We start from the raw sequence: 14,866 nt of genomic DNA on the forward strand, positions 1-14,866 counted from the left end.
CGACCTGGAAGAACTGAAGGCGCAGACTGTGTAGAAGCTTACTACTCAAGAAATCAGGATTTGAGGTGTTCCAGAACTGGGGAGATGCCCTGCATTGCTTTCACCTAACGATGTGATCAAGGACGCCCACCCCTTCTCTCCCTCATCATCCCTGCCTCCGAGAACAAACAGGCCACCAAGGACCTGAGCCCTGGGCACCAGAAGAAACAGCTGGCACCGGTGATGCAGCCAGAGCCCCGAGACCCTCGTGTTGGCCATAGGCTACACACTCCCCTTCCTCCCAGAGAGCATCCCCCGGGGAGGAGTAGCACCTTTGTCTGCTCTGAGGATCAGAAGGTCCAGGGCCTCCAGCACATGCATCTGCTTCACGGGCAGAGTCTTGTCAAACACGGGCACTGATGGGAGGTCATCTGGAAAAGAAGCCTGGTTACCCAACGCTGTACTCAGCCCATACTCTCTAGAACCTATGAAATGTACCTGTGGGTAGTTTTAGACTCTGTTTCTCCCTAGGCAAGGAAGGAGGTCAAGCTTCTAGATCTTTCCTAAGGGTGACACAGAAAGTTCAAGCACTAGTGCCCTCTCAGCTCAGGGAGAAGGACTGGCATTTCTTTGCCAAAGGCATTCACAACTTTCATCCCAGTTTTGGCTGGGATTATTCCAAAGAACTGAATACCAAGTTTTAAAAAGTGCTAATACACTTAGTCATTTCTCTTAAATATTTTCTGATTTTTCTGGTGTCATATTTGAAACCACGTCACATCTTAGGTTATTTTGCATACTTCTCAAGAAAGTAAAATTAGAATTTCTTTTTGTATTTAACAAACACCCTATTCCAACATGGCCTATGTCTGCATCAATAGTAGGTTACCTATCATTTTTCAGTATTTCTCCATATAGGAATATGAAATCTTCTTTTCAGACAAAAATAAGAGAAATATTGATTACATTTCCCAAATAACATGAAAAAACTAATTTCAGGGAAAACATCTGGGAAGATCTCAGGGAAACGGATGATTTAAAGACACAGCAAGTACGTGTAGGATTTTTAAAAAATATTAATTTGGCTGTATTGGGTCTTAGTTGTGGCACACAGGCTTAGTTGCCCCACAGCATATGGGATCTTAGTTCCCTCAAACCCATGTCCTCTGCATTGGAAAGCAGGTTCCTAACCACTTCCCTGGACCACCAGGGAAGTCCTGGGTTTGTTTTTAAGCTTACTTATTGGGATCTTAAATTGCTAGCAATTACTTTGCTGCTTTGGATGGCATCACCGACTTGATGGACATGCGTATGAGCAAGCTCCGGAAGTTGGTGATGGACAGGGAAGTCTGGCGTGCTGTAGTCCGTGGGGTTGCAGAGTCAGACATAACTGAATGACTGAACTGAACTTTGCTCTTGGGAGTCCCTTGGACAAAGAGGACTTAAAGAATTTAGGCAGTTCCATATGCAAAGAGCTTCCCTGGTGGCTCAGGTGGTAAATAATCAGCCTGCAATGCGGGAGACCTGGGTTCAATCCCTGGGTCAGGAAGATCCCCTGAAGAAGGGAATGGCAATCCACTCCAGCATTCTTGCCTGGAGAATCCCATGGTCAGAGAAGCCTGGTGAGAAACAGTCCATAGCGGCACAAAGAGTCAGACACGACTGAGTGACTAACACTTTCACTTTAAGCAAAGGGTCTGTTCTGAGCTTGACAGAATCAGGGCAAGGCAAAGATGTCCCAGGACGTATAGACATTTCAGGCAGAAGTGTCTAGGTGATTCTTTACCTGCACTTTGAAGATACTTAGGTCTTCAAGTGTTCTGCTGTGGGTTTGGGTGTTTCCTTAATTATAATTTAGGTGCAGGAGGCCCTAAGGATCTTGGCTCTTCCAGAAACCTGTCTGTCTGGGAGTTTATCCCTCACTGGATGGTGCCCAGGAGGGGGCAGAACTTTCATCTTTAGGATTAGTAAGAATCCCAACCCCTCACCCCGACCCTGGGGAGGAGTCTCCCGCTCCTGCAGCCCAGTGAGAGCACTGGATTTGTCAGAGCACAGAGCCTGCTAAGCTCTTATGAAACAGATGACTTGTCTCTAGTTGTCCTTCATGATGGGGGCAGCTCATCAAACACTCTCCTTCCTCCAATACCTCAGGCTTTCCCAAGCGGATTCATTCTGAGGCTCTTTGTGCTTCTGTGCTTCTGTTCCTTTTTTCAAACCATGAGATGATCATTTCAGTGTCCATCTCTGCATTTGACTAAATAACTATGATTACTTCATTAAGGCCAGGCATGTAGGAAGCCCAGGGCTTCCTACATATCAGGCCTTAATGCTAAGTGTTGTAGGTGTCATTTAATGTAAATGTCCCACAATGACCCTATTAGGTAGGAATTTCTAATATTCCCATTTAACAAATGAGAAATCTGAGGCTCAGAGGTGCTAGAAAATTGTCAAAGCACATGTCCTGAACTTGTGGAACTGAAGGCCATGCAAGGACAAAGTCTGAGCTCTAAGCTGGTGTTGTAACCTAAAAACAGCACTACATCCCATGGACTGATGCGGTGAGCAAGGGAACAACCCTGATGTGAAGAATTAATGTGACAGAAGCACGTCATTTCACAGTTAAAACAGAGGGATACCATGTGGCTGCCCAACTCTGTACAGAGTAAATTAGCACTTACTCTCTACCAAATCTTTCTCAGGTGGCTTTGTTGTTGTTCAGTAGCTCAGTCATGTCTGACTCTTTGCGACCCCATGGACTGCAGCACACCAGGCTTCCCTGTCCTTCACCATCTCCTGGAGCTTGCTCAAACTCATGTCCATTGCGTCAGCGATGCCATCCAATCATCTCACCCGCTGTCGTCCCCTTCTCCTCCTGCCTTCAATCTTTCCCAGCATCAGGGTCTTTTCTAATGAGTCAGTTCTTTGCATCAGGTGGCCAAAGTATTGAAGTTTCGGCTTCAGCATCAGTCCTTCCAGTGAATGTTCAGGACTGATCTCCTTTAGGATGGACTGGTTGGATCTCCTGGCTGTCCAAGGGACTCTCAAGAGTCGTCTCTAACACCATAGTTCAAAAGCATCAATTCTTCAGTGCTCAGCTTTTTTTATAGTCCAACTCTCACATCCATACCTGACTATTGGAAACACCATGGCTTTGACTATACAGACCTTTGTCAGCAAAGTAATGTCTCTGCATTTTAATATGCTATCTAGGTTGGTCATAGCTTTTCTTCTAAGGAGCAAGCATCTTTTAATTTTATGGCTGCAGTCACCATCTGCAATGATTTTTGGAGCCCAGGAAAATAAAGTCTCTCACTGTTTCCATTGTTTCCCCATCTATTTGCCATGAAGTGATGGGACTGGATGTCAGGATCTTAGTTTTCTGAATGTTGAGTTTTAAGCCAGCTTTTTCACTCTCCTCTTTCACTTTCATCAAGAGGCTCTTTAGCTCCTCTTCGCTTTCTACCATAAGGGTGGTGTCATCTGCGTATCTAAAGTTATTGGTATTTCTCTCAGCAATCTTGAGTCCAGCTTGTGCTTCATCCAGACTGGCATTTCTCATGATGTATTCTGCATGTAAGTTAAATAAGCAGGGTGACAATATACAGTGTTCACGTACTCCTGTGGCTAGATAGGTTTATATATGGCACAGGAAGGAAGAGCAGGCAAGGATATGAGAAAGTAATGTGGGTTCAATGACTGTTTCAAAACTATGGATTCCTTCTTGTAACCTCTCTATGAAGAAACCATCTTTTAGATGATCTGGCTTTTCTATTACCAAAACAAAACAAATGGTGATAGCATATTTATTCAGTATTTGGTCTCCCTTCAGAGCAGGTTTTGCTACAGTTAGAATGCAAAGAATTTTTAATAGTGACCTTGAAAGGAGCAGACTCTCAAGGGGATGAGTCTAATGAAATTAAGCAGAGGCTAATGGGATAGAGTGTAACTTGCCCTGAAACAAAATGGGAAGATTCACTAATGGAAACAATTCGTAATAGAATTAAGTGTAGACAAGACAGAGGCAAACAAAGAAATAACAAGATAATTATGGCTTAAAAGCACAACAAAGAATACAAAGAAAGCCTTAAGGGTTATTCTCTTCTCAGCATAAGCAAACAGGGAAGCATTACTGCATAATCAGGACATGAAAGTAATAATCTGAGTAATACATGCGAGCTGGTGGTGGATATATATGGCTACCACCTGCATAGACAATGTCCCTCAAGTTTGAAAGAAGAGGATTTCCTGGCAATCACAATAATCCTTATATGTGACACTTCCATTACATTTTGTATCCATAAAGATGCAAATTTCATAAAGGGACTTGGGTAATCTTGGTTTGGATTTTACTTTTACAAAAAAGCAACTCAAAGAGAATTTTTTTCTGTTTTCAGACAGGTCTTACAAATAATCATGAAATTACTTTCTCTTTCCCAAAAAGGCAAACAGGTAGAATTTGACATTCTTTTCATCATAAAATTTTTCATAATTATTTGTCCAGGACTTGACTGCAGCCATGAAATTAAAAGACGCTTACTCCTTGGAAGGAAAGTTATGACCAACCTAGATAGCATATTAAAAAACAGAGACATTACTTTGCCAACAAGGGTCCGTCTGGTCAAGGCTATGGTTTTCCCAGTGGTCATGTATGGATGTGAGAGTTGGACTGTGAAGAAAGCTGTGCGCCGAAAAATTGATGCTTTTGAACTGTGGTGTTGGAGAAGAGTCTTGAGAGTCCCTTGGACTGCAAGGAGATCCAACCAGTCCATCCTAAAGGACATCAGTCCTGGGTGTTCATTGGAAGGACTGATGCTGAAGCTGAAACTCCAATACTTTGGCCACCTCATGCGAAGAGTTGACTCATTGGAAAAGACCCTGATGCTGGGAGGGATTGGGGGCAGGAGGAGAAGGGGACGACAGAGGATGAGATGGCTGGATGGCATCACCGACTCGATAGGCATGAGTTTGAGTAAATTCCGGGAGTTGGTGATGGACAGGGAGGCTAGGTGTGCTGCGATTCATGGGGTCGCAAAGAGTCGGACACGACTGAGCGACTGAACTGAACTGAACTGATGGTTTTGGAAATCTGCATCACGCTAAAAATGGTAACATTGGTAGAGTTTAATCAACTTTAATAAACTTTAGTAAAATGTAGTTGGTTAAGTGGAGAGAGCACCGGACGAGGAATCACCTCTGGGTTCTGGTCCCAGAAATGCCACTAATTAACTGTGTGGACTTGGGCAAGTCACATAATTTCTTTGAAAGAAAAGTGAAAGTGAAGTCGCTCAGTCGTGTCCGACTCTTTGAGACTCCATGGACTATAGCCTACCACGCTCCTTTGTCCATGGGATTTTCCAGGCAAGAGTACTGGAGTGGGTTGCCATTTCCTTCTCCAAAAGATGTTCCCAACCCAGGGATTGAACCTGGGTCTCCCGCATTATAGGTAGACGCTTTACTATCTGAGCCACCAGAGAAGTCCTAATTTCTTTAGGACTCCTTTTCTTTATCTGTAAAACTAAGAGATTAGACTAAGCCTCCAAGGTCTATTTTTGTTTTATTTTTAAATAAATTCTTTTATTTGGTTACTTGCTACTATCCTTTAGATCCTTTATCACTCATTAGGAGTCTGGAAGAATCCAAGAGACCTCCTGCACATTCCTTGAATCTAAATTAAATCCCCACCCAAAATTGAATTCCCTCTAGGGCATCCTCGCCAAGGTCATGTCCCACTGGCGACTGATCTGTGGTGACAGGGAGTTGTCTGCCTCCCTGGGGCAGGCTGACCCACCTGGCTATGAGAAGTTTGACTTAATATTGAGTTGAGATCTGTCTTCTTGTCAAAATCTTTTTCTTTCTCTATCCATCAAACAGGTTATCTAAGATCCTTATTGTTTGTTTTAGATACTGAGTACATTCTGAATTAGAAGCCTTAAAAAAAAGGTGGTTTGAGAGAGAGTATATCCCTGAGACAGAGGTTCTAAAGAACCATGTGGCCATGTTGATTTAAAGTCAAACATTGGAATCACGACAAGTATTCCTGCAAAGGAGATTCTCCTTGCAGGTCGTTTGATGTACTCAGTGCTCAGTCGCTCAGTCATATCTGACACTTGCAACCCCATGGACTGTAGCCTGCCAGGCTCCTCTGTCCATGGGATTTCTCAGGCAAGAATACTGGAGTGGATTGCCATTTCCTTCTCCAGAGGATCTTCCTGACCCAGGGATCGAACTCGTGTCTCTTGCATCACAGATTAATCAGAGATTTGGGGAAGGGATGAAATTGTCATGGATACTTCCCCCTCTCGCTTGCGTGTTTAAACCAACAGGGTAGTTTTGTAAGGGGATGAAACTCTGTTAAGCTCACTGCTGAGGACACATGTATCCAAAGGGAGCTGACCAGTGGTCACCCATCTTAGAAGTAAGACAAGTCACACAGAGAGACAGCTAAAGGAGCAGCTACTCACTAACCATCCACTAGCAAGACGCCGGCATCAGTGGAAACCAGCAAGGCCTGGCCCCAGGGGTCCGCACACACGGCCTCATGAGGGAAGTTACTGCAGAAACACTGTGGCTCCCAAGGCTGCGGGGCAACACAAGACAGGAAGGTTGAGAGCACAGAGGAGCAGGCTGGCCCGTGGGGGAAAGGCACACACACCACCCAGAGCAGCAGCACGGACACCCCGGCCCGGAGCCAGACGGGCTCTGACTCAGTCACCTTTCTTAAGGAAAAAAGTCTCCTTCCAGAAAAGCATGCAACAGGAAAAGGCTCAGTCAGGTGTTTCTGGCACCAAGACCTGCATTATAATGATGCCCTCAAGGGCTAGGGAAGCATCAGTAATGTTTTCTAAGCAAATGTTTCTTTTAGAAGTTGGACCAATTGGTGCCCATTTTTTTTTTTTTTTTGGAGGTTTCACAATAGTTCTTTATGAAAGGAAGTCCCACCCAACTCTCTAAAAAAAAGTCAGATTCCTGTGCTGCTGATTTGGCAAAATTATTAAACCACACACAATGCAAGAAGCTGCTATCATCTTAACATGAAAAGGCTTATTGACCCATTTATGGCTATGAAATCTTCAAGAAAAAAAATAATGTCTGTTCGTAGGAATATGTCAAGGGCTCCGATGAAACCTACTCATGTTCCCCCATGTGACACGTTCATGTCATGGAGCCCAAATCCTTGGTTTCATTCCATGTTGATCGAGCAGGAATAGTCGGCACTGCCTTACTGCTCCCTTGGGAGCTGTGGCTGATGCCTGGAACCATTAACTTCCCTCCAGAGCATGTGGCTTGGCCTCAAAGGACAAGGAAGCCTATAGAGATTCTCAGGGATGAGTTGACGCCCTACATCTTCACTTTTACCTGACGCTGTACAAGAGCCTGTGTGCACATGTAACGTGTGTACATGGGTGTGTTTGTAAGTTCTAAGTGAGCACATGCTGGCACACTCAAAGTAGGAGTGATGGCTCTGAGGTCACCTGCCAGGGTGCTGTTTGGGATGAGGGTAAACACTGTGTGAATTATTCCTGTCTTGGAAAATCATGCTATCCCTTTATGAAACCTACCAGCCTCAAAATGAGTGACCTCATTGCTGAGATGAGGCTCGGGCTGTTGTGAAAAGATCACACAAAGGACGTGAAGATATTTTATAAACTGAAAGAGGGCTGCCCAAGTGCAGGTCATTACTTGGAATGGCATTTCCCTAAGAACTTTTTAAGAAAGTTACTAAATCTTATTGGACTGTGCGATCTATGAAGTCCTTGACAACACTACAAATTCTACTATTCAAATGAATAAGCAGTGGGAATTTTGGCAACCTTTGGAAAAGATACTTTACCATTGGTCTTGTCTTAAATTGGCTGTGGTTTTTCAGCACTGGTTGTATTTTGAGCGCATCATTTTCTTGAAACCAGACTTTGAACTGTGTAGGTTCTACAGTTCAGATATAGATCATCTATACCTTTAGGGTGAAAGTAGATATATTCATGATTCTTTTGCTTTTACAATGGCCACTTCTCCAGTGATACATTGTCTGTGTAGTTGTTCCATTTAATTATCTTTTACATATTCTGAACATAGATATAACGAAGTATGTAGGGCATGACTTTACAATACAAATAATGCAAACAGTAAGTTCATACTGTGATTTGTTTTTATGTTTTCTCTTCTGTGCTTGATGACCACCTAGTTCTTTTTCCATGGGAAGTAGAAATGAGCAGATACACATGCCATGAATGAGTGGTAGAGGAGGCAGTGATTGCTCAGCTGTGGTCCTCTGACCAACTGCATCAGCATCAACTCGAGAGAAATGCACATTCTCAGGGCCCACTCAGACCTACGGAATCAGAGGTTCTGGGGGGTGACTCTAGCCCACACTGAAGCTTCAGAAATACTGCCCGAGAGCCTTGCTGTTGAGTGTGTCCGTGGTCAGCAGCACAGGCGCCACCTGAGAGCTTGTTGCAAACACAGGATCACGGCCCGGCTGCAGAGCTGTTGGTGAGAGCCTCATTTGGTCAGGATGTCCGAGTGGTGTGTACACACACAAGGCGTGAGGCACACTGCGGGGCTCAGTCTGCCTGTTCAGGCCCGGCCCAGCAGCTCTGCCCCTTGAAGCAAAGGTGCAGGCACACCATGGAAGCCAGGAGGTGCTCATTAAATGCTGCCCAACCTTACCTGGGGCTTCGTCTGCAGACTCCGCCACAGACAAGCTCTTCTTCCTCCTGTCCCACAGAGCTCTTTCTAAGAATCTCAATAACTTCCCTGAAGACATAGGACATTCAAAGTTGAACATGAAAGCATCAACTCACCTCTTTTTTACAGATCCCCGATGCCACCAAGCTTGATGGAGCGTCCCCTCTCACGATGGATTTCAGCTTTAGTGCCTTACAGAACAGAGATCTCTTTTAGTTTATCAGGCAGTAAAAGCAGAAGAATCAAGTTATGACTTGAAAAACACTTTTAAAAATGAAACAGGAGTAATTTCAGGCTTGTTTCAGGTACCCACGCTGCCCTATCACTGAAGACAAGGAAAGGAGTCAGCTGGATCTAATGACTTCAAATGCATTCTGTCATTTCAACTGATCAATATATCAGTACAGTTATTTCCAAACCACCAGTACTGAAAAAAATCCGCAGGTCCTTCCTCAAACTTGATGAATCAGATTTTCTGAAAGTAGAGTCGGGGTACTATCTTTGAACACAGACCAAAGTTGGAGGCCCCGGTGACAGGGCTCCTCCTTTGGGAAAAGGTTATCTTTGCTGCTAAGCTTTCGTGATTGCCTTGCTGATTAGCTTCCACTTTCAGGTCAGAATCTTGTCTGCAGCAGATAGCTCTTCTCCTCCTTCTTGTGACATGGGACCAAGGCAGAAGGCTGTGTCACCTCAAGAACTGAGAAACACTAATGTCATGGAGGAGCCAGGCAGAGAGGAAATGGATTCCTCTAAAACCTGGCATAAGGTGATGCCCGGTAGCCACCTCTCTGTGACGACTGCTTCCAAGCAGTAGGGGGGAAATCAGGGTCTCCTGCAAGGACAGACCCCACTGTGCTGACTCCTGCCAGGGGCCAGTTCAAGGTGCTTTCCCTAAATTGGCTCTCTACTCTTCAGAAAATCCCCAGGAGTCAAGCAAATGGTATGTGCTCCCTTGACAAGAGGGAGCAGGGACTGAGCCCTGTGGCCTCTTGCTCCCAGCCAGCATCACCCCTCCTCATATAAACAACAAGGTCCTACTGTACAGCACAGGGAACTATATTCAATATCCTGTGATGAACCACAATGGAAAAGAATATGAAGAAGAATATAAATATGTATAACTGAATCATTTTGCTGTACAGCAAAAATTAACACATTGAAAATCAATTATACTTCAATAAAATTCAAAAAAAAATCCTCCTCATGGTTCCGCAATGATCCTAGGAGAAGTGACAGAGCTCCTCCAGAAGTGTGCAAACATAACATTCTTTGCAGAAGGGCCATCTGGTTTGGATGGACTCACAACTCCGTGTCTTACACAACAGGTGTCAGAAGAAAACCCACCTGTCCTATTCTAACGAACTCTGCCTGGCGGGCCTCCTCTTTCTTCCTCGCTGACTTGGGCGACTCCGGTAAGACATCACTGAAAGATCGTCTATTAAGCATGTTCTGAAAAAGAAAGACAAGTTATGAATTCTAAAGATGGTTATCAAATCTCATCTTTGCCTTCTCTTAATCCACAAACCTATTTGTCCAAACAGTCCTACTTCTGCCGCCTCTATTCATTCACTCAATAAGTATCTATGGAGCACCGCTCACGTGTCCGCCCAGGTCTGTGTGAGGCGCGAGGGATTAAGGAGCCAACGAGGGGAGAGCTAGCCCTGCGGAAGGGCTGAGAGCAGGGCTCAGAAAGCAAGCACACACCAGTCGCTCTACTCACTAACCACTTCCCAGAGTGATCGGCCACTAAGCTGCATAGCTCCAAGGATGCCGTTTTCAGAGAAGGAGCCCCGGAACATGACACACTCAATGCCATGTAAACAGGGCCCCCTGGACTTGTCAGCTCTTGGCCTTCTGGGTAATTTTGGGCAAGGAACTTAATTTCTGAGTCTCAGTGTCTTTGTGTGGCTAACACCTGTCTCTGAGGTATGTTACAAGGACTAAGGGAGGAAATGCATGGGAGGTGCTTGAGCACACTCAGTAAATGTCAGTTTTCTTCCAGACAGCAGTCAGAGAACTGGGTGCATGCTTGCAGTTAGCATGTAGTGGCTGGGCACCTATGCTCTGTGGGATCTGGGCAATGTGGTGGACACAATCTCTGTCCTCATGGAGCAGAGTCTATGGGGAAGATAAAGTAACTGACTACATGACTGGCACATGGATAATTTCTATGAAGGGGAGATACATAAAGCATCTGGAGGCATTTAACAGGGGCACTTGGCTTCAGCTGGGGGCTGGGGAAGGCCGTTAAGGCAGTGATGCTTCAGCTGAGATCTGCAAAGACATCACATACTCTTCTTGGTACCCTTTCTTCATTGGAAGGACTGATGCTAAGCTCCAATACTTTGGCCACCTGATTTGAAAAACCAATTCACTGAATAAGACCCTGATGCTTGGAAAGATTGAGGGCAGGAGGAGAAGCGGCTAACAGAGGATGAGATGGTTGGATGGCATCACTGACTCAATGGACATGAGTTTGAGCAAACTTGGGGAGATAATGAAGGACAGAATAGCATGGCATGCTGCAGTCTATGGGGTTGCAGGGAGTGGGACATGACTTAGAAACTGAACAACAATAACTCTCTCTTCATCCTTCCTTGACTTTAAGGAAATAAAGAAATGGGCAGATTGCCAATTATGGCTGGCTATTTAGGGCCTTGGGTTTGGTCTGGCCCAAGCCCTGTAAGTAGCTGGGTGTAGAGACCAGCTGGAAATCAAGGGCACCTATAAGATGGCGATGGTCACTGGTTTGAAGGGAAAGGACCACATGAGCACCAGTTTGTTCTGATGTTGTTCATCTCCCCGGGGTGAGACCAGAAACTACATTTATGTTCACATTCAGTAGCAACTCCTGTTGCTGGAGTTTGTGGCCACACTGATTCTAGGGGAGTGTCCCTACTTGTTCTGTGTTCTTTGTTAAATGCGAGAAATGCTTCTAAACAATGAAGATTTCATTCTGCATTAACACTTGTTAGCCACCCTGACACATGGCGATCTTATACTGAGTCTGGAGGCCTCCAAAGTGTGTGGGGCCCTCAAGGTGCTGGGCTCCTCAAGGGAGGAGCTGGGTCTCATCAGTGTGGATACACCTTCAGCCTAGGAAGTGTCTGGTGCAATGTGGATTTTCAGTAAATGCACAGGCATATTTCAGTGCCTGAATGTGGTGCTCGACAGTAAATCTCCAGAAAACCTTAAGACAGCATAGTCTCTCTCCCAAAACTCTACTTTGCCTGTCCATCAGTTCCATGGCACAGGTAACGCTGAGACGCACACCCCAGGTCAGCCACCCCAAAGCCCGCCACTGCCCCGGGGGCTGTGGACTGGCACTCGTGCCCCAGCCTGCATGGCGACCCCCTCAGGCTTGTTTAGGAAAGTCGCACTCCTGCACATGTACATTCAACATCCCCTCTTCCCATGGTATCCACGAGAGAACCCCAGCCCCTGGCGGCCACAGTCCAGCGTTGACAGCAAGGATCAGGAGACGCTACACTCATAACCAGGACCATCACGAGGACTTGTGTTCTCAATTCAGACCCCGTGGGAAGGAAAGAAGACCACGGACCCAGGGTTACCTTGTGCAAATCTGGCATCAAATCCTGGTATAAAGATCGAATCAACATATCCAGAGTTCGTCGACGTTTCTGGGCGAATGTTGGGGTTTCCAAAGTGGCTTTTTCACCATTAATTACTAAAATAAATCAAGTTACAAAGGGAATTACAAATGTTAGGTTATTGAAGAATGTCCTTCTCAAGGAAACTTCTCACAGTAAATGCCACCCATTTCCTAATGCTCTTATTACCCTTCTTTCATGGAAGAATCCTTAAAAACTCGCTAAATTTCTCTGTACAAACTCATAGTCCATAGGTATATCTATCTTGCCTTTCCTGTTGGATAACAAGATTCCTGAGCAGAGGGTATAACTAATTACCTGAAGACCTAACAGGCACCCAAACCTGCCCTCATCCACCATTCCACCCACCTACTCACCCACCCACTAATCCATCCATCCATTAATCCACCTACCCACCCATCCACCCATCCATCCAACACATGGGCCAAACCATAGGATGCTATTCGATGGGATTAAATCTATATTTGCTGCATTTTGTTAGAAAAAATAACACCACCACTGCCCAAGCAGAGTACTGGAATTCTTAGCCCAATAAAAGTTTCTTCTGGAAGAAAAAGCTGGTGGTTTAGTGGACTACAGACACTGAGAGTCAATACAGTGGAATGCCCAGTTACACATTAGCGCACAGAATAGGAAGTGTGCAGCAGAGCTAGGAGCTTGAGGTCGAGACAGTTATGGGTTTGAATCCCAGCTGTGCTGCTGACTGAGCATTCTTAAGCAAATTATTTAGATCCTTGGGCCTCAACTTTCTATTATGTAAAATGAATATAACCATATTTCCTTATGGGCTTGTAAGAACGTGATACAACACATATAAAAGAGCACAGAGCTAGGCCTATTGAACTGAATAACTATTAGTTATTTGGTGGAGAGACCTCCAAAACACCATCAGAAAACTAAATACATTTCTCACGAAAAATTAACAGAACATGGAATGCAATCAATGCTTAAATGATGATATCTTCTGTACAGCATCTTGCAAGAATTAGAAGGAATGTATTTTGATGTAGAACAAGGTACAAAAACATTTCAAAATAGAAACTTACATTTCACTAGCAAAAAGTCCCTGAATTCCTGGTGGTCTGTAAACACTGGTGGGGATGGCAAAGGTGGGCCAAAGAGTGGTACGCTTTCCTCTGAAAATATTTTCAGCCTGTGTAGAGAACATTGTAGAGTTAGTTGGTTTTTCTTAAAAGATCATCAACGTCTGGATCTTAAATTTCTCCAGTTGCATATGTGATGTGTTAGGAATACTTCCACAGGAGGAAGGCATTCTCTGTGCTTCCAGAACTTCGGCCACCATGCAGCAATCCTATCTGCTTTAGGGCAAAGATCAGGTCTTCCTGGATCCTTCATGGTCCAACCCACCAAGCGGTGGGCAAAGTCACCCACCGCAGTAATGACAGCAAAGACCACCACTTGTACCCACTGCACAACAGGCAGCATACTTGGTAGTTTAAGACATAGCATCAGCGGATTCTCAGCATCCTGCCAAAGTAAAGCCATTACCTTCCTTCCACAGACAAGGCTTGAGGCTCCAAGAAGATAAACACTTTTCTCCTAGAGCTTCAAAGTTAGTAAGCAACAGAGCTGGGATTCCAACCCAGGTCTATTTGCCTCATAGTTCATCCTCTTTCCACATCATGATACCTTTTAACAGATTAATTTTTGAGAACAAAAGGATAAACAGGCAAGGATATAGCTTAGGAAGGAGGGTGCTCTGGGCAAGATCAAACATATCACATTTGTGCTCTCTGTGGAGCACAATCACATTCCAAGCTAGCCCTGACCCTCGGGTCTTCTGCACAGAGCAACACGGTATGAAACAGGGGACTGCCCTGGTGATCCAGTGGCTAAGACTCCACGCTCCCAGTGCAGGGGTCCCAGGTTCAATCCCTGGTGAGGGCGCTAGATCCCACATGCTGCAACTAAAGATTCTGAGTGCTGCAACTAAGACCCAGTGCAGCCAAATAAAAAATCCCAAATCAAAACAAAACACTATATGAAACAAGCTTTTCCTGAAGACACAGTCTTTCAAGTCAATCAAGAAATAGGTAATAAATCAAGAGTCTCATAAAATGAATGCCAAATTAACATGTAGACATGAGAATTAGAACAAGCCGTCAAGATAATGTTGTTACCAACCTGTAATTGTCCTTTTGCTGATCATACCTCACTAAGGCAAAAATATCTGTGGTGATGGTTAAGGAAATCAATTAAGGACCCGATGCACACAGTCAAAAGCTTGTGTTTGGTAAACCCCAGGTACAGGATCATCTTGGACCTGCTCTCCTGGGGTCAGGGCACCTGTCACCCTTAGGTTGAGATGGAACCTTGACTTCTGTAAAAGAGACAGCCAGGAAAAAAAAAGAGACAGCCAGGGGAGACACAGGTTTGACCTCTGCATGCTCATCCTTTTGGGAAAGGGCTTCACCTTCAAATCTGTCAGAAAAGCAATATAAATAACGCTATGAAAACACTACGACAAAGCAAAACCAGAGCAAAAAGATCACTTCCCTTGCCTGGAAATATATACAAGATCCCCAATGAAATTAGCCAGATATTTCATC

The 14,866-nt window shown here is 44.8% G+C and overlaps 1 protein-coding gene across 2 annotated transcripts in view; it reads right to left on the minus strand.

The window, feature by feature from the left end:
• The window catches only part of GARNL3 (GTPase activating Rap/RanGAP domain like 3), a 159,664-nt gene that overhangs the window by 21,859 nt on the left and 122,939 nt on the right, over nucleotides 1-14,866 (minus strand). For both annotated transcript variants that reach the window (XM_061154616.1, XM_061154617.1), the window contains 7 exons: nucleotides 14,442-14,487; nucleotides 13,343-13,449; nucleotides 12,237-12,352; nucleotides 10,009-10,113; nucleotides 8,781-8,855; nucleotides 6,445-6,556; nucleotides 312-410 (listed from right to left, as the gene is read on the minus strand). In XM_061154616.1, coding sequence (XP_061010599.1) covers nucleotides 312-410; nucleotides 6,445-6,556; nucleotides 8,781-8,855; nucleotides 10,009-10,113; nucleotides 12,237-12,352; nucleotides 13,343-13,449; nucleotides 14,442-14,487 — 660 coding nt within the window. The remainder of the gene's footprint in view (nucleotides 1-311; nucleotides 411-6,444; nucleotides 6,557-8,780; nucleotides 8,856-10,008; nucleotides 10,114-12,236; nucleotides 12,353-13,342; nucleotides 13,450-14,441; nucleotides 14,488-14,866) is intronic.

The sequence above is a fragment of the Dama dama genome, chromosome 11, assembly GCF_033118175.1.
Source record: "Dama dama isolate Ldn47 chromosome 11, ASM3311817v1, whole genome shotgun sequence".
In the NCBI taxonomy this organism is placed as follows: domain Eukaryota; kingdom Metazoa; phylum Chordata; class Mammalia; order Artiodactyla; family Cervidae; genus Dama; species Dama dama.